The 20,050-nt window shown below is 52.5% G+C and overlaps 1 protein-coding gene across 1 annotated transcript in view; it reads left to right on the top strand.

The window, feature by feature from the left end:
• The window catches only part of PLXNA4 (plexin A4), a 419,755-nt gene that overhangs the window by 352,220 nt on the left and 47,485 nt on the right, over positions 1-20,050 (top strand). The window contains exons 14-21 of the mRNA XM_066362710.1: positions 4,581-4,698; positions 9,104-9,240; positions 10,346-10,510; positions 13,471-13,564; positions 14,059-14,298; positions 15,361-15,507; positions 16,264-16,498; positions 19,613-19,755. Coding sequence (XP_066218807.1) covers positions 4,581-4,698; positions 9,104-9,240; positions 10,346-10,510; positions 13,471-13,564; positions 14,059-14,298; positions 15,361-15,507; positions 16,264-16,498; positions 19,613-19,755 — 1,279 coding nt within the window. The remainder of the gene's footprint in view (positions 1-4,580; positions 4,699-9,103; positions 9,241-10,345; positions 10,511-13,470; positions 13,565-14,058; positions 14,299-15,360; positions 15,508-16,263; positions 16,499-19,612; positions 19,756-20,050) is intronic.

Here is a 20,050-nt window from a genome sequence, read left to right as displayed (position 1 = left end):
GGGGAACCCTGTGTAGGGTGTTGGGGTGGGACTCTGACAACTCGCCAGTGCCTGAACTAGCCAGCAGCCATATTGCAGGAAGAGTAAAAAGGAGGGAGAAATCTCAGAGAGAAAAGTGATTGTTTCCTTTATTTATTTATTTTTTTTATTGAGAAGAAGGGAGGCAGAGAGACAGACTCACCTGCTCAATCACCATGCTTCCTCCCCTCCAGATCATCCCCGTGACAGGCCCCCGGGAAGGGGGCACCAAGGTCACCATCAGAGGAGAGAACCTGGGAGCATGCACCCAGGATCCACCCATCAAGTCCACTACGGGGTGATGCTCTGGGGCCGCTGCTCCGTTGCTTAGCAACTAAGCTACTGCAGCGAGGCTATGGAGCCATCCTCAGTGCCCAGGACCAACTTGGCTCGAACCATTTGAGCAATGGCTAAGTGAGAAAGAGAGAGAGAGAGAGAGAAGCGAGAGGGAGAGGGGTCGAGAAGCAGATGGGCACTTCTGCTGTATGCCCTGACCAAGAATCGAACCTGGGACTTTCACAGGCTGGGCAGATGCTTTACCATTAAGCCAACCGGCCAGGGCCAATTGTTTCCTCTTTGGGCTGTGGGGGTGAGTAAGAGTGAGGCAGCAAAGTTAAAAATCTGTAAGTAAAGTGTGAGTTCAATTGCTTACCCAACTCCCCCCAGTGTCCTGAACTCCCCATGCATGCCCTCCGCAGTATAGTAGGAATGGACCCTGTGCGACTCCATATGGAGACTGAAAATGATTCTCCACACAACATTGCAGGCCTGTGGGTACTTTGGCTTGTTTTACCCTTTGCAAAACCTGCCGGTCCACCACTGAGAGGGTCATTCAGTGAGTGACCTTGACCTGTCACCTACCTGGTGGAGGAGTTTTGCAAGTCACATATTGCCTTATAAATAAGTAAACACAATTTTTCAGCCCAGCAAACACAACCATGAAATGTTTGCCAGCACAATAGAATCTATATTCTCTGCCATCTTTGCTGCACCTCTGGAGCGAAACCCTGCCCCGTCCTGTGTGCCAGAGTTTTTGACTCTTTGCAAGGCCTCCCTTAGGGAGGCCAGTGCCCCTTGCATTTCTGCATCCTGCATCTTGCCCAGATTTAGGGACTCTGGAACCGTCAGTCCTGCCGCCCGCCATTCCTCCTGATTTCCATGCTGGTCTTCCTAAGGTGCTCAGAGTAGGTCAGATCATTGAAGGTCCCAGTCTTGGTAGGACTCACCTCCCTGGTCCATCATTATTTATTTATCTGAAGATCATTCTGTGGCTTCTTCAACTTTCTGAGTCCTTCCTAGAATAAAACCAAATATGCTGCTCCTGATATATTGTGATTTAGGGAACTCTAAAATGCCCTACTTGGGACCTGCATAGCCAGATATAAAAGATATTCTGAAATCACATGATTGAAATATCATGATGCTAATTATATCAGTGGAATAAGCTAAACACCTAGAAAAAGAATCCTGACATATAAATATTTAATATGTAATAAAAGTGACATTTCAAATCAGTTAGGAAAGGAAAGATCATTCAATAAGTGGTGCTGGGTAACTCCTTGAAAAAAAAATACGCTATCACAACCTTACTTCCCTTTATAATCCAAAATAAATTCCATGAATTAAAAAGTTAAATTTAAAGAAATAAAACAGTGAAAAGATTAAAAGAAACTGCAGGAGAATTTATCTAATTCAGGCTTCCCCAAACTACGGCCCGCGGGCCACATGCGGCCCCCTGAGGCCATTTATCCGGCCTCCCACCACACTTCCAGAAGGGGCACCTCTTTCATTGGTGGTCAGTGAGAGGAGCACTGTATGTGGCGGCCCTTCAATGGTCTGAGGGACAGTAAACTGGTCCCCTATGTAAAAAGTTTGGGGACCCCTGATTCTAATTTCAAGAGAAGAAAGATGTTGCCTGACCAGGTGGTGGTGCAGTGAATAAAGCATTGGAGCTGAAGACTCAGGTTCAAAACCCTGAGGTCGCTGGTTTGAGCTCAAAGGTCTCTGGCCTGAAGCCCAAAGTCACTGGCTTGAGCAAAGAGTCACTGGCTCAGCTGGAGCCCCCCAGTCAAGGCGTATGTGAGAAAGTAATCAATGAACAACTAAGGTGCCAAAACGAAGAATTGATGCTTCTCATCTCTCTCCCTTCCTGTCTGTCTGTTCCTTTCTGTCCTTCTCTGTCTCGCTTAAAAAAAAAAAAAAAAAAAGTGATGTAAGTATCACTGCAAAAGAAAACTTATAAAGGGAATGATTAGAAGATTAGAGAAATAAAACTTAAAAGTTATGCAATAAAAAGCATTGTAAGCAGAATAAAAATATGAATGATAAACTGGGTATATGGTTATAACCTATTACAGTTAAGAGATGCTTTCTCTTAACATACAAAGAGGTTTTATAAATAAAAGGCAAATGTCACAAAATGAGCAAAGAGCATGAATGTACAATCTATAAGTTCCACCAAAAGTCATAGAACCAAAAGTCATAGAAAAATGTTTAACATCAATAGTAATCAATGAAATACAAATTAAAACAATAGGGAACAATTTTTGAAAGTCAATGCCCAGTGCAGCCGAGAGGCATGAGGAATAGCACATTTGTACCTTCACGTCAGGAGGGTAAATTGGAATGAACTTTCTGGAAAGCAATTTGGAAATGTGAGTGGAAAGTCTTTAGCCTGGCTCCACTACTGCTAGACCTTTCCCTTAATAACCAGAATATTTATTTGCATGAATGCTTATTTCAGCCTTATTCCTAATAGTAAAAATTTAGAGGCAATTTGTATGTTTGAAAATAGGGAATTAATCAACTCAGTAAATTATTTTATATGCATAGGACAGTAAACTACACAGCCATTAAATCTGATATCGCAGAAGAATCATGACCAGGAATATACTCAGGGTATATGAAGTGAGAATGCAGGTTACCAAGCAGAATACAGAGTTTCTAATTAATTTTATGGAAGAACAGCCAGATTGGAAACATGTACACAAAAATGTTGACAGTGAGTATTTCCGGTTGAGGCAATGCGGGATGAGTGTCTGTATGACAAGAGGTTTTATGTACTTCCTATTTTTTTTTACACTGAACACGCACTAATATTATCTGAACAGATGGACATATATTTTTGCTGGACTGTCACCAAGAAGTTCTTTCTAAGAGAAACACCGAACCCAGAAGCCATAAAGTAAAAGAACAAACAACTGAACCACACAGCCACTTAAAAAACTTCAGGGTGGAAGCAGACATTATAAACACAAACTGAAACACAGGTGACCAAGTAGGAGGATATAATGCAGTATTTATTACAGACAAAGGTTCCTGCTGCCGGTGCAGCAGCTCCTACCCAAGGACAATCCATCAGCAAAATGAAGAGAGGGCTTCAAGCAAGTTTAAGAAAAGACTATGTAAGATTAAAAACACACACGTATGAAAATACACGCACCCTCACTGGTCATCGGAGATAAGTGATGGTACAGTCACAGCATGAAACACTACGAGGCTGTCAGAAGGCAGAGCTAGGCACACAGTGACGTGAAGGGAAGTTCAGGCTGTATTGTTAAGTAAAATGAGAGGTTAGAAGGTGCATAGTTACGTTTCACTTTTATTTTGAATATCATGTCTACATTTTATTTATATATACATGTTTGTACACAGTTGTGTGTGTGTATGTATATATAATATTTATGTTTATGGGTGCATAATATCAAACATAAGTATATATACATACAGGCATATATATGTTCAAATATGTATATATTTAGGCAAGTTATCTAACTTTTCTGTGTCTCAGTTTCCTCATTTGTAAAATGGAAATTATATATATTTTCTATATATATAATTATATATATATATATTTGCATAGGTCTAGTACAAGGTCTGCGAGGTAATAGGTACCACACTTTTAAGAGTGCTTAGGAATGAAAAGGGACACCTTTTTACTGTCACATTTCTATACTGTCTCGTTCTTGAAGGGTATGGACAAATTTTGTAATTAAAGCAATAAAAATTTATAAAAAAGAAAAACTGCATGACTTCCTCCCGTTCCCCTGCAACATGCATATCTCCAGGCCTGCCAGGCCCCCGCCGGGGCTGGAGACAGAAAGCACGCTCCGAGGCAGGTCATGCAGTGGGAACTAATGCTCCCACACACCTGGAAAGCTTAGGCCTGCTCCAGGGGGCCCTGTCTGACTGGCTGTGGGCCCTCGGGTGGGTCACTTGACCTCTCTGGCCCTGCCAGCTCTATCCTCCAAGCTGTGTGACTAAAATGCACAGTAATTCACAATTGAGTGGATATTTTATGAATTAGGAACTGAGGGTCGGGTCAGAACACATAGGACCCTCCCCTATGCCTCCCTACTTTACAGAGAGACCCCTGCAGAGGTCTTATTCCTCATTTCCTGAGAACCAAGGAGGCACCCCTGTAGGAAAAAATCTGGGGTGTCTTTTACCTCCTCCCCCACCCATCCCCGACATCCTACTACAGATAGCTGGACCTTGGGGTAATGGCTGGAAGCCCCGTGACCATCCTGTGACCCATGGGGCCTGTCCTCTCCTCCCTGCAGGATTGTGTGTGAGATGGGGGAGGCCAAACCCAGCCAGCACGCCGGCTTCGTGGAGATCTGTGTGGCTGTGTGTCGGCCCGAGTTCATGGCCCGGTCCTCGCAGCTCTATTACTTCATGGTGAGTCCTGGCTAAGCACAGGCCATAGACCTCATGCCCATGATTGCTGGCCCATCTAGACCTCTGGGGCCAAGCCCAGGGCCAGCTCGGGGGAGTCCTGTCTGACTGCACGTATGAAAGACCTGGGTTCAAGTCCAGCCCGTGCCCAGCCTGCAGTTCCAGGAAAGTTGCTCTGGCTCCCGTGCCGCAGTGACCCTTCTGAGTGACACTGGGCATGGAAGGTGAGAGTGTGGGTTGTGCAGCGGGACCCCTGGGGTTTGAGCGCTGCCTCTGCCACTTCCTGAGTGACCCTGGGCAAGTTGCTTAGTCTTTCAGTGCTCAGTGTCTGCATTTGCAGAACAAGGATGGTAATCTCAGCATCGACCCCATGGTGTAGTTGTGAAATGACATACAACAGATGTATCACTCCTAATGTCAGTTCCTGTATGACGTCTCTGTGCCCTGCCCTGTACGCTGGCTCCCAGCATTTCCACCCATTGCCCTTCCTCGTCCCACCTTCCCCTGCAGAGCCCACCTGGCCAGCGCGGGGCCGTTCCCCCTGAGGGTTCTGTGGGGCAGGGCCTTCAGAGCCTCTGGGCCTCATGATGACAAGGCTGCTGGGGACACGAGCACATCTCCTGCCACACATGCTGCTCATTTTCCGACCTGTGTTACCATCCAGTCACCCTCTCCAGCTAACGACAGCTGTGATGGTCTAATTTCCCCACGAGCTGAGCTGCTCTGGGAGACTGGGACCCAGAGTGGTGGATTTATGTCTGAGCAGTCAAGGGTTGAAAACTGTCTCCGGGAGCCCAGTGTTCATCTTCCTTCCTTCCTTCTTCCTTCTTCCTTCTTCCTTCCTACCTTCCTTTCCTTTCATTGACCTTCCTCTTCCTCTTCTTTCTCCATCCAGTTGACAGCCGTGCATCACCTTGCACATTGCTTCTCACTAGGTTTTATTTGAGAAATACTTCCTTAATTGGTTGAATTTGATAATAATAATAACAACAACAATAATAATAATAATACAATGGCCCTGGCCCTTGGGTGCCCCAGTGATGACCCAGACCCAGCACAGCAGCTCCCTCAGGAAGCTCTCAGTCTAGCAGGTAAAGGAAGATGGAGGACGTGCAGGCAGACGTGGGTGTGGTAGGGACCGACCTCGGCGGTCTGGGCATCAACTGCCCCTTCCTGCTTCCTGCCTGGGCCCTGGGCCCTGAGCCCTTCTCCCTCTTCCCAAACCAGCTGACCTCAGGACCAGCGGGCCATCAGTGAACACACGCAGAACACGTGTACAAGAACACACACAGTGGACCTAATGGAGGTGTCCTTTCCCCTGTCTGTTTAGCAGTCGTATGCCCACCGTATGCCCACCTACTCCTGAAAGAATTCGAGGAAGATTTTAAGTTAAACCCAGTACACCTTGAGAAAGTTAGTGATAAATGTATATATGCTTATATTGAAAGGATACACCTATGTGTGTTGCATACCGTATCTGTGTGTGTATAGATAGATAGATAGATATCTGTATATCTATAAATACAGAGACAAGCACCCGGTGTCTGAGGCCAGGCCTGGCATCCTGACGTTGGGCAGGAAACCCGGCTCTGAAAGACCTGGCAACCGTGGTGACTGGGAGGCCACTGCTGTACGGCTAAGGCACTGGACTTCCCCACCACTCAGCTGCTCCTTGGTCTGCACACCCTGCCCGTCCCACCCTGTGGCTCCAGGCTCTTTGTGGCCTGACCCCCTTCCCTGTTCGGTCTCCTTCCAGCACTGCTCTAAGCCACATCCTCCCGTTCTTCCAAGTCCTGCTCATGACCCGCTCCTCAGCCTTCACCCAGGAGAGGGCGCTCCTGCTTACTGGGGATCCCTGGCATCTGCCTGCACTGGCACTCAGAGGAACTCCTGGTGGCCCTGCTCCTGTCAGACCAGCCCATCTCTGACCACGAAGTCCAGATTGTTCATTTCTTGGCCAGCCCCCATGGTGCTTAGGCATTTCCAAACCTGCCTGCACATTAGAGTTTCCCGAGGGGCTTGAAGCAAAATGCTCTCGAGTACCCCCTGAACTAAACCACACCCTGCAGCTGGGGCCCAGAGCTCCCAGGAGATCCTGACTGTGCCCCGGCTGAGGACTGCTGGGGTAGGGGTAGTGTGCATTGAGTAGCTACTGCGTGCCTGCTGACACCTGCCTTCCGGAGGTCAGCCTTGCCTGCAGGGTTGTTTCCACGGGGAGCAGTGTGGGTCTGTAGGTACTACGGTGAGGGGCTTCCTGGAGAGAACCAACAGATGGAAAGGCAGGGTCTGTACAAGCCAGAACAGTTTTCCGTGTGGATCCTGCCTAGTGGGGGGCTGTTCCTGCGATGAGGTACCACAGGCCCAAGCCCCGGAAGATGGGGGCGGAAGGAGGTAGGGAGAAGGGGTGATGGGAGGATAGCTGGGCAGAAAGGCAGGTCGTCGGAGGAGGGCTGTTGCCACCAGGCAAAAAGCGTTGTTCCAGGGGGTCCCTGGGACTTAGACATTTGTGTCACGTCTCTAGCAGAGGGGCATCTCTGCAGAGCTGTCCTGGTGCCTCATGTCCACATGGGAAGACTTTCAAGAAGAAGGAATGGTGGTAGGGACCTTGGTCTTCTCCCCAGACCCCAATTTGTATTCAAGGGCCCAAGCATTGAGGGCCTCCCCACAGAGCTCCTAGGGACTCAGAGTGGGCACGAAGGGCAGAGGTCCCCAGGCATCTCGTCAGGAGGCTGGGAACAGACCGCACGGCCCTCTCTCGTGCTTGCCAGCACCCAGAACCCTCACTGCTGTCTAGGCAGCTTGCAACTAGCACAATCCGGGCCCCACAGGAGTCCAGCTTCATCTAGGGAGCCCTTCCCAGGCCTTCTCTGGGATTTCAGGCACGTTAGGGAGCCCCTTTGCAGAACTGCTTCTTGGGACCTGGGGCAAGCTGGGGAGCTTCATCCCAGGGCAGAGGTTGGGGAAAAGGTTTGGGTCTCCCTCAGCTTCCCCCCACAAAATCAGGCCAGGCTCCATGATGCATCGTGGCCTTGTCACAAGTTCTGTCCCTAGAGATCTCCCTGGAAGGAGTGCGTTTCACTTCCCTTTGCCTCCATCCGCGGAGCCCAGTGAAGAGGTGGCAAATAAGGTAGGGTTTGATTTCCCCTGCAAACCCACCGTGAAATATTTATGAAGTGTGTCTTGAATAATTAATAATTTCTTACAACTTTAAAACACTTGTCTCGGTACCCTCCTCTCCCCGCCCCCAGAACAATCCCTCAAAGCCAGCAGGGGTTACTGGCTTCTACCCCTCCTAAGTGCCAAGCGCCCCACCCACAGACTGCCAGGGAGCTGGCGCTCCTTTCATCCTCCCCTGTCTTAGCTTCCCGGGTTTTGATTACGTCCCCAGGGTCCCTGCCTTGCAGCCCCTGGGTGCAGACACACACCAGGCCCGGGATCTGTAGGAACAGGTGAGCAGAGGGCGAGGGTGGGCACGGAGCACAGCAGCGGTCAGCCTGCATCCCGCGCGTGCGCCCTGTGTCCTTACTTGGGCACGCGCGTACCAGGCCGCGGGCTGCAGGCTTCTCTTCTCCCGGTTATCGATCCAGGCTTCTCCGTGGGGAGGCTGCCTACTGGCTCAGAGGAGCTGAGCGGGTTCAACTTTCTGTGTAGAATTTTTTGAGGGGACAGGGTGTAGGGGGCGGGGAAGAACAAAATCTTCATTTAAATGCAGATACAGGCTTCTCACCTGGGAACGAAGAAAGTTTTTCCATTAAAATGCTAATGAAAGAACACATTGCAACTCCAAATCCTCAGCCACAGCAACCTCCCCCTCCCACTCCCTCTCCCCCTCCCCTTCTCCATCTCCAAGTCGGCTCCACTCAAAACACTGACCACCTTTGCGGCCCATCCCCCTTTTTACCCAGGGCCCCTCACACCCCATCGCTCTGGCTCCTGGGTGCTTTGGGCAACTCTCTGAGAGGTCCGCGGAAGGGGCACGTTCCCTGCTGAAAGCAAATGAGACTGAAGGCTAGAGAAGGGGTGGAGGACCAGAGTGCTGGATCCCATCTCAGTGGGGCCACTTTTCAGCTGTGTGACCTTAGGAGCTACCTATGGTCTCTGAATCTCTTCTGTAAGATGGTTACTAATACCTACCTTGTAGGATTGATGAGGAGGTTCAATTATATATAGTTATAAAGACTGCCAGTCAAAAAATCAGTTCCTGGCAGCTATTAGTATCGTTGCTGTTATTAATATAGAAATGCGAACTCCTGGGGCCAGAGCATGACCTCCTCACGCCAGCCTGAAAACACGGCGCTGGCACTGGCTCTGTGAGAGGTCGTCATTAGTAATGACTCCAGAAGGTGGCACCGAGGTGTGGGGGCCACCTCAGGCTGCTGTGTCTCAGGCCAGGTCCTTCCCCACACAGACGCTGACGCTGTCCGACCTGAAGCCCAGCCGGGGGCCCATGTCCGGAGGCACCCAGGTCACCATCACAGGCACTAACCTGAACGCGGGCAGCAATGTGGTGGTGATGTTCGGGAAGCAGCCTTGCCTCTTCCACAGGTAACTCAGCGCCGGGCAGGCTTTGGGGTGCAGCGCACCCAGTGGACGTTCTCTTTGGGACAGGGCGCTCTGTGCACACCTGGCTGTGGGTGTTTGGCTCAGCCTGGACCTGCCAGGCACCCTTCCCCTGGATGGGCCCCTTGGACGGTTGCCCACCATTTCACCTTGGTGCCCATACCACCTGCTATGTAGAACCCTAGGGTTCCACAGGGCACAGTGTGGAATCTAGAGCCCGTTCCTACAGGTCAGCTTCTCGCCCGCTGCTACAGAGCCGGCAGGGATGCCAAGGGCTGCTAGGGGTAGCCACCCCATGGCTTATCTCCAAAGATAGCCACTTTCTCTCCCCTGGCTCCACCATCCAGCCCCACAAGGGTCTGCCTTTCAGAAGCCAGGAGCCTGGGCAACAGGGAGGCGGGAGGCGTGTCCAGCGAAGGACTCTGGAGATGTGGCAGGGGGACCTTCCCTCCGGCAGGCATGGGGTTCTGCAGAGAGAGGTTTTCCCGGCAGGGGGTTATTTTGAGGGGCCGTGACAAATCTGAAGTCAGACCAGGCCAGGCCTGGCATGAGTCACGTTAAAGAGAAAATTATTGTGACACTTAAAGAGAGTTTATTCAGGATGGTTGTGGTAGATGTCAAACTATCACCATAGAGGAGAGATAGGACTCAGATCCAATTACAGCAAAGACCACTGAGGGTTTACACCTAACAAGCAGAGACAAATTACTAAGAGAAGATATTAAGGGTAAGGTGATCCTTCTAAATGAACTCAACAGGATTTTTGCGGAAGGTTGGCCAGGGTGATCAGGTATGAAGGGTTGGCAGGGGCGGGGGTGGGGGGGGCTTGCTAAACTGACTTAGCAGGATTCTTGCTAAGAGTGGGGCTAGGCAGGCTGAAGACAGGGCCCAGGAATGAGATCTAGTCTGAAAGAGGGCTCAGAAGAACCTGCCTTTGCCAGCAGTTCCCATAGTTTTATATCTGGGGCAGGGCTCACCATTGCCTCTGTGGACCCCGACACACAGGGCTGGGGGTAAGAGGGCCCTGAGCCAGGACCAGCCTCCTTCCTGGACCCCCGGGAGCCCAGCCCCACGTCTCTGCCCCCTCCAGGCGCTCTTCCTCTTACATCGTCTGCAACACCACGTCCTCAGAGGAGGTGCTGGAGATGAAGGTGGCGGTGCAGGTGGACAGGGCCAAGATCCGCCAGGACCTGTTCTTCCAGTATGTGGAGGACCCCACCATCGTGCGCATTGAGCCAGAGTGGAGCATCGTCAGGTAGGAGCTGCCCGATCTTGCTCTCCTTCCTTGACTCAAAAGCCAAGAAGAGTTCTGGCAAGACCTACTTTGGGGACAGATGAACTAGGATTGGTTTACCACACTGCCCCCCAAAGACCTTAGCCTTCTGTGGCTCCCTCCTTCCACCGAGAGCATCTCTGAGCAGGACTGAGCCTTCAAGGCCAACCTCTGACCAACAGAGTCCAAACCTCTAATCTGGCCCTTGGAGGTCATGTTCCCATCTCACAATGACTGTCTGGGGGAGGTGTCAGTTCAACTCCCCTAAACCTCACTTCTGGCAAATATGGGCAGTAATTCAAGTCCTTCTGAGGAACAGAGGAGAAATATAAGGTCAGATTCAACTTCTCCTTGGCCTGCTCTGTAAGAAACCACATTCTGACCACCAGGGTTTAGTTAGGATGCACATCCTCTGTGCTCCTCTGGCCTGGCGTCCTTTGTCCCAGCACCCATGACCTGCAGTGGCCCGCTTGGTCTGTCCTCCCCTCTAGTGCAGACTCCCAAGGGCAGGGACCGGGCCTTGTTCCCGGCTCTTTCCCCAGTGCTCAGAATGAGTTCACAGAACACATCTCTTAGGCAAGGGAGCCAGGTCTGATGCTGTTAGACCCCTCCATGCTGTCCCTCACAAAGCCCTTCACAAATTGACTTGGGTCATTTGCATAATCTTCCAGGGTCTCCGCCTCTTGAATGAGTCACCAGGGGCTTTGGAAACTCCAGGAGCCTTCCAGCCCTGGCTTGGTGGCGGATGCTGGAGTGGGGCATCTCACCTCAGGGAAGAAACCTCAGGCAGGCAGCCTGAGCCGGGTTCTCTAGGTCCTGCTGAGGGCATCCCCCCCACAGGCCCCTGGTGATAACGGGAAAACCACTGTGTCAGGGGCCACATGGGGGAGGCAGCAAGGTCTGGGGGTCAGAAGGAGTGGGCTCAGCAGCTCCACTGCTTACCAATCAAGTGACCTTAATGGTTACCTATCCTCCCTGGGTTCAGGGTTTCCCATCAGTCAGCTCCCTCAGGGGGCGGCAGAGAGAGTTATGGGAGGCACAGATGCACAGCTAGTGCCAGGCTCAGTGCCCTCCTCCTTCCCGCCCCTAGGTGCTCAGCTCACCCCCTGTCTGCTTGGAGTCCGGGGTAGGGGGGACTGGAGGGCATGAAGATGTGGTCTCCACGAGCCGAGGCAGTAGTCAGGGACCAGTGTGGTTCAGAGAACAATCTTGTAAGCCAAGAGTCAGCAAACTCCAGCCTGGAGGTCAAATCTGACTGTCTGCCTGCTTTTGTAAATAAAGTTTGGAACATAGCCATGCTCATGTGTTTTGTCTATAGCTGCCTTCTCACCATGACAGCAGCACTGAGCGATTGTGGCAGACCATGTGGCCTGAAGTACTTATTCTCTGGCCCCTAGCCTTACACCCAAGGAAGGGCAGCTTTCCTATAGGAGATTCGTTGTCCTCATAATTTACTATCTAAGGCCCCGTGTTTCGCCATACTCTTAAAGCAGATGAAACCCATGAGGCATGGAGAGGGGACATCACCTCTGAAAAGCTATTCCAGGGTTTGCCCCCAGGGCCTGGTGAGTGCAGGAAGTTGGTATAGCCCCCTGTGTCTGAGACAAACCCCGTGACTCCCTCCAGGATTCACGGCCTGGTTTAATCCAGCTCTTCCTCATGTCAGCATTGTCCCAGAAGTAGAGGTGCCATCCTTCCTGGCACTCAGCAGCCAGCCTGAGTCAGGCTGATGTCCAGCGGGAGGGTGGAGGCAGGTTCTGAGTCTGCAGGGGTGCCAGGGCTTTGCTGCAGGTCCAGCCTGCGCCAGGCGGGACTCTGCACACTCCGTGGCTCTACGTTGCTTACGACAGCCCGGGTTACTCAGGAATGGTGATGGGGGTGTTGGATAAATGTGTCTTGAATTGATTGAGAGGATCAGGAGACAGCTGGACATCAGGAGCTCATTCTCAAACACTGCTATGGTTACAGGAATCTTCCTGCATGCATGCATGTGAGTGTGCATGCACACGTGTGTGTGTATGTATGTGTGTGTGATAAAGGGGCAGGTGGAGGTGAGAGAAAGGGAGGGAAGTATGTGGGAGAGTAAAGATGTGCAGGTAGATAGAGGGGTCGAAATGAATGTGGGTGTCCAGGACTTGTTATCCACCGAGCTTATAACCACTTAACTGTTATAGATAGCAGTATTCCTTGTGAAGATATTTCTTTGGTTGTGGGCAAGGTGTTTCTTCCCTTTCCTATGAGTTGTCCCCAAGGAAAAGAGCCCCAGCCCATGTCAGCTTCTCAGCCACCCTAAAGTAGGACAGTGGCAGCCAGGTGTCCTTTGAAAAGCTACACAGAGATGAATCTCATGATCCCTCCACCCATCATTCATTCTCTGGCTGACACCCCTGGGCGTGCATTTCCTGTTTGCATTTCTAGAGCAGGTTCCTGAGTGTCTGGGCCTCTGCCTTTCCCAGGTCTCAGCTGACCAAACCCTCTAACGTGGAAATCTGTAGTATGGTTGCCCTGGGGAGGAGGCTGTGCTCAGACCCTGGAGGCTCTGGTGGGGCAGTCTGGTCCATGAGGCCAAGTGCACAGACTGGTGAGGGCCAGAGGAAGAGACCTCAGGGGGCTGCAGAGAAGCAGCTGGCTGGAGTCAAGAGATCACAGAGAGCCAAGAGGGCCGAGCTGTAGATCCGGGCTCCACAGGGTGTCCGCGCTCAGAATAAACTCAGCACGAGATAGCCATGGACAGCTGGTCATCACTGTCTTTGTCTTGGCTGCTGAGAGCTCCTCCTCATTGTGATTCAGTCAGCTTGTCGTCACTGTGCCCGTGGACGTTGTCCTGCCTACTGGTTAGCGTTGTCTTCAATGTCAGAGCTCAGCCTCATTGATTACCATCCTCGAGTGCCATTGCTGTTCCTGTCCCCGGGCTCACATGCCCCCTTCTTTCTTCTCGGCAGTGGGAACACCCCCATCGCCGTGTGGGGGACTCACCTGGACCTCATCCAGAACCCCCAGATACGTGCCAAACATGGAGGGAAGGAGCACATCAATGTGAGTCTGGGGCTTATGGGGGCATGGGGACTGTCACTCAGCACATAGAGGGTGGGGGCTCCCTGCGTACTCGGAAGGGCCCATGTCGGACACTGACGATCCATCAGTGTGACACCCCCGAGCACTGGGGTGGTAAGATGGGGGAGCGGAATAGGGCATTTTCACTCCTTGGGACGCGGGCATGGAGGGGTGATCGCTTCTGGGGTATATGGGGCTTTATATTCATACTCCTGCATCCTCCTGACCCCGGCTTCCGCTCCTTAGCTTAGAGATGTCCTGGTCACTGGCATACCAGCCACGGGTAAAGCAAGCTAGGTGCCAGTGGCAGGGGCTATTCCTTGAGTGCCCAGGCTGTGTGGACAGTCTGACTCACACGTAACTGTCCCGTGTCAATGCCAGGCTGTGGGCAACCCCACGGGTAACCCAGTGGGTGCGGTGGGGCCGCGTGTGTGCGGAGACATGCTGCACAGTCTTCCCTGCCCGTGTGCCCGCAGCTCTGTGAAGTCCTGAACGCTACTGAGATGACCTGCCAGGCTCCGGCCCTCGCCCTGGGGCCCAACCACCAGTCCGATCTGACCGAGCGGCCCGAGGAGTTTGGCTTCATCTTGGACAACGTCCAGTCCCTGCTGATCCTCAACAAGACCAATTTCACCTACTATCCCAACCCCGTGTTTGAGGCCTTTGGTCCCTCGGGAATCCTGGAGCTCAAGCCTGGCACACCCATCATCCTGAAGGTAGACTGAGGCTGGTGGGTGGGAAGTGGGAAGAAAAGGGGTCATTGTGTCGAAGGGGGGTGGTTTTCAAGACACAGGAAGAATCCAGAAGCCTGGCTCCTGCCAAATTTTACGACTAGAGTCCCTAGCAGAGACTGTTATGCCCAAGAGTTTGCATTGAGAGGCACACTCTTTTTTCTGGCCATGGAGACCTTGCCCAGGGCAGCCGGGTCCACCCTGGCCGTCTGAGTCCCAAGCTTTGTTTGTCCCCTGAGTCCAGGACCTGGGAGGTCAAGGCTCGTACTGCTGCCTCTGTGTAGCCCCTTCAAAACCACAGTATAGGGTTTCCTTGCAGCATGCATAGCAAATTTTAATTTTAACTGCTGAGATTTGTAGTGACTGGCTACAGCGCTGGTGTGAGAAGGATTTTGAGGCTGCATCAGAACATTGAACTGTTCCTCTATGTGCCCTGACTGGGAATTGAACCCACAACCTCTGTGCTTTGGGATGGTGCTCTAACCCAGTGGTCCCCAACCTCCAGGCCGTGGACCGGTACTGGTCCGTGGGCCATTTGGTACCGGTCCACAGAGAAAGAATAAATAACTTACATTATTTTCGTTTTATATATATTTAATTCTGAATGATGTTTTATTTTTAAAAAATGACCAGATTCGCTCTGTTACATCCATCTAAGACTCACTCTTGACGCTTGTCTCGGTCACGTGATACATTTATCTGTCCCACCTTAAAGGCCAGTCCGTGGAAATATTTTCTGATATTAAACAGGTTCGTGGCCCAAAAAAAGGTTGGGGACCACTGCTCTAACCAGCTGAGCCATCCAGCCACGGTGAGGCGGCGAGGCTACATTTGGGATGTGCGGGAAAGAATGGCTTGATTATTGATTTCCCACCGAGGAAGGGAGGATGGTAGTACATGTATCGTGATTTTTATTTTACTTAGTAAGGCAGGTGGCCTGTCCACCAGTTCGGCAGTAGGTCGGGACTCCGGGAGGGGGGACATGGCAGCCAGCCAGTTGCTATGGCCCTGGCTCTGGGTGGGAACTGGGCTCTTCTCTCCATCCAGGGCAAGAACCTGATCCCACCCGTCGCTGGGGGCAACGTGAAGCTGAACTACACCGTGCTGGTCGGGGAGAAGCCGTGTGCCGTGACGGTGTCGGATGTGCAGCTGCTCTGCGAGTCGCCCAGCCTCATTGGCAGGCACAAAGTCATGGTGAGGCTGGGGGGCCCCGTCCGCCCTCGGTAGACTGGGCACAGGGATGCCGGTGCGAGCAGCCCAGCTCCATCCTGGGCCCCCAGGGCCTCCTGGGAGGGGGTCGGATCCTGGCCTGCTTCAACTTCCCTCCAGCTACCCCCACCCTGCTTCCCCTCCCTGTCTCACTTCTGATTCCTTTTCTTTCCCTTTTTTTCTTTTCTTTCCTTTTTTTTTTTTTTTTTTCTTTTCTTTCCTTTTTTTTTTTTTCTTTCCTTTTTCACCCTCATTCCTTTCATACTGGCTGGGCCGCAGTGCGGGCAATGCCAACCAGCATTCAGTGATGTGCTAACTTGCTCCTGCGCCAGAGGCTCTCCCCGGAAAGGACCCCCGGTGGCCTGGGGAGGCCCCCACTATCACGTTCTGTGCCTCAGTTGTCCGTATTTACAATGGGATGAGTATTCGGAGCCAGTCACTGATGTCATCATATCACAATTTTAGATCCCAGTTGTGTCCCGTTACCTTATGAAGATGACCATGTTGTCCATAAGAGAATGTGTGATTTTCCCCACTATGCGGGTGGCCCGTGCTGAGCCATCTAGACCTCCTCCCTTAGCCCCTAGATGCCCCCTCATCGGTTTTTACAATCAAAGACGATCTGCTCCCAGGAGTCATCTCCTTCATCTAACTCTGGTCTCCAGTTTGTTGGTGACTTGGGGCTGCTCCTGAGGGTGCTCTGTCCCACACCCAGCTCCATCTCGCCCTCTGTGCCCCCAGGCCCGCGTCGGCGGCATGGAGTACTCCCCGGGGATGGTGTACATTGCCCCGGACAGTCCGCTCAGCCTGCCCGCCATTGTCAGCATCGCCGTGGCAGGTGGCCTCCTCATCATCTTCATTGTGGCTGTGCTCATCGCCTACAAGCGCAAGTCTCGTGAGAGCGACCTCACGCTGAAACGTCTGCAGATGCAGATGGACAACCTGGAGTCCCGCGTGGCTCTGGAATGCAAGGAAGGTACTGAGTGTGGAGGCTGAGTGTGCATGTGCCCGTGCAGACGTGTGTATGTGCGCGCATGTGTGACTCACACACATGCAGAGGGCTGGGCAGCGGTGGACAGTGCTGGGAGCTGGGTGTCTGCCTGCAGAACCTTAACCCTGGTCCGGGAGCCTGTGCCCAGACCAACCCCATATCCCAGGCAGCCCCGCCTGGGCAAGGCCAGATGAGGCTAAAGCCTCCATCTCTCTTCCTCCGCCCTCTTTCTCCAAGTCAAACTGGGATCATTTCCAGTCCCACGAGAGCCATTTCCAGCCCAGAATCCCGGCCCAGTGCTCGCGTCTCAGGGAGACCTCTGGCTGTCTTGCCATGACCCATTCGAGCCACCTCCGGCACTCTTCCTCAAGGAAGGCAAGGCTGCAGGGCTGACCTGAGATCTAGAAGGAAGAATGTTTCACGGCTCATATTTTAAGGAATTACCAACACACCATGAAGTGACACTGGCCGCACTGGCTCCAGGAAGGGCATTAAGGAGTCAGGCTCTTGTCACCCCCAGGATTTCATTTCCTGTGTCATCCAGGAGGGATGAGCTGGTTCTTGGTGGTAGCTTTACACACGGACTGAATTGGGCCAGTACCTGGGGCTCCTTCCAATGGAGTGAATCGGGCCAGTACCTAGGGCTCCCCCCAATGGAGTGAATCGGGCCAGTACCAGGGCTCCCCCCAATGGGGTGAATCGGGCCAGTACCAGGGGCTCCCCCAATGGAGTGAATTAGGCCAGTACCTGGGGCTCCCCCAACAGAGTGAATTGGGCCAGTACCTGGGGCTCCCTCCTATGGGAGGTGGGCCCAGTCCATCTCCTCTCTCCACCCTTCAACCATCAATACAGCATCCGCCTTGTGGGACTGTTAATTACTGTCTTTTATTATATTTACGCTGCTTAATTTTTTTCTCTGCAAAGTACTCTTCCCTCTAATTAGGAGCAGTGATTAGAATCTCTTTTATGTGTGGCAGGCGCCTGGGCTTTGAATGTTGGAGGTGCTTGGTGACTTGAAGGGAAGCTGCAGACCCAATAAAAGCCAGCTCCCTCCCCCCCTCCCCACCCTCTGAGCACCCCCACGAGGAAGGGCAGGAGGGGGTGAGTGAAGCCAGGTTCCTCTCAGAATGTTCCAGAGGAGAAGGAATTAGCCGTCAGGCAGGGAGGCCAGCTGAGCAGCAGTGGACATGCCCGGAGTGAGCCTTGGCTTCCGCTCTGGGGAGAGCCACCCGCACGGGCAGGAGGAGGACGTGCAGAGCAACACGTTGCATCAGCCATGGACGTATTTTCCAGGGGCGCCAGGGCTGGCTCTTGAGTGTATGCAGGGCAGCATGGGTCCAAAAACAGGAAGGGGACTTCCTGAAGACTGGACGGTGACCAGGACATCCCCTACACCCAGGCTCAGGAGAGATCGAGCTGGGTCCCTTAACAGGCCTGAGCTTCTAATACCAGAGACACACACGCACTGACATGCACGCTCAAACACTCACTCATGCACTCACACTGACGCTCATGTTCACACACACATTCCCATGCACTCCCACAGACACACGCATGCTCTTCTTTTGGGACAGACATGAGTGTCCATCAGGGCTTTTGGTGACAGCATTAGCCAAATGGCTTACTGACTCCCTTTCCACAAGCACACGGGCACACCCGTTGTTGATGTAAGTTTTGCTTGGATGCATTAGGGTTGCTTTGCATCCGAGTCACTTTCCTTGCCAGGACCCCTGTGTGGGTGTGACCAGAGCAGCGGTTCAGGGAGCAGGCGGAGAGCAGCCCAGGAGAGGTGGCAGCAGCTTCTCTGTGGTCCAGGTGCCACCCCCCGTTGTTCTGTCCAACAAGAAGCGCAGGTGCCAGCCACCCGAGAACCTCGGGTTTCTCAGGCCTGATGTCAGCACTGCGGGAGGCGATGGGGAAGGCCCGGGGCAGCATGTGGTGTTCCTGGGACCCCTGGAGCCCACTGGACACAGGGCTTGCTTTTCAAGGGCTTTTCTAGAGCCACTCACGGCTTGTGAATCTCTTCTGAGTCCATAAGTATTTTTCCCTATTCTTGTGTTTGTAGAAATAGAAAGGAATATTATTTAGTCAACATCCAGTGGCTGTTCTTTGTCAGCATGTGTTAATCCATGCTGGGTGTGTATGCACATGTGTGCGTGCATGCTTACATGTGTGTACTTGCATGTATATCATGTGTATATGTGTGTGTGCATCATGCGTGTATGTGTGCGTGTGTGTGTGCCGAGGAGGAGAAAAGCAGAGCAGGGATGGGACGGACACATTACCTCTGACTTCCTCCAGCTGCACAGGGCAGCCCGGGAGGTGGGCTGTGGCTAGGACACAGAGTGACCACAGCTCTGGTGTTGAGTAACAACCTTGATCTGTGTGCTGGCCCTCCCCTGGGCTAGAGGGGTCTTGGAGCTCATCTGTGTCTACCTGGAGACCTAAGCGGCCTCTACAGACAGCGGTGCCCACACACAGTTCCTGATTCACCACTGAGTAGCATCAACTTGCAGAGGGAAGGACAGAGACCCACCCTGCGTCTTTATACAGAAGGAATCTATCAGTGTGGCAGAGCCTCTATCTGGTCCCATTTGGTGGTTTGCTGGCTCCAGGGACCTGCATGGCCCAGAACTGAGATTTCAGAAGAGATTGTTCTTAAATCTTATAAGGATACCCACTGTAAACACAGACTTGGAACTAGACCCTGCATCACTGGAACCTCCCCCTTTCCCTCCCCACACCTGGCGTTCCTCTATGGTCGCTCTACCTCACACACATTTTGCAAGCCAGAGCCCTTCATCTTCAGACGGGAAGGCACCCCTGGCCCCAGCAGCAGTGCAGATCTGTGTGTTGCCTGCCCCCATCCATGCTTTGGAAGGAATTTGGCCCAAGACATGCTTCCGTGGGCTGCACCTTTCTCTCATGCCTGTATTGTTCAGCTCAGCTGCTTAACACACACCTTTTTCCTATTCCTGCACATCCGAGGCCCATTACTCATGTCCCCTGGGAGCTGGGGTGACGATTCTGAGTGTTCCCGGCTGGGGTGACTCTCAGGCCTGCCCACATGGGAATCTCATGGGCGTCTCTTTGTGCCAGCCTTCGCCGAGCTGCAGACAGACATCCATGAGTTGACCAGTGACCTGGACGGAGCTGGGATCCCCTTTCTGGACTATAGAACCTACACCATGCGGGTGCTGTTCCCGGGAATTGAAGACCACCCTGTCCTGCGGGACCTCGAGGTGAGAAGCCATACCCGCGGCCCAGCCCTTCCCCGTCACGGCATTAGTGCAGAGGAAGGTGTTGGTGACCTTTGAGTGTAGCGGCCTTATCCAGAGGTGAGAGAGCTGAGGTGAGGGAAGGGTTGCAAGATGCCCAAGGACACCCCCCCTCCATCACTTGTTGGCTCCAACCAGTTCCCCGGGGCGGGGGGGGGGGAGCAGATGGGGCCGAGCCAGGGACAGGAGTAGGGCTTTGAGATTTAGGGAGTCTTGGATTCCTTGAGAATTGAATGCAGGATCCTCTCCTCAGAAAAAC

The sequence above is a fragment of the Saccopteryx leptura genome, chromosome 2 (genome assembly GCF_036850995.1).
Source record: "Saccopteryx leptura isolate mSacLep1 chromosome 2, mSacLep1_pri_phased_curated, whole genome shotgun sequence".
Lineage (NCBI taxonomy): Eukaryota > Metazoa > Chordata > Mammalia > Chiroptera > Emballonuridae > Saccopteryx > Saccopteryx leptura.
This window is presented reverse-complemented; position numbering and strand designations above follow the sequence as displayed.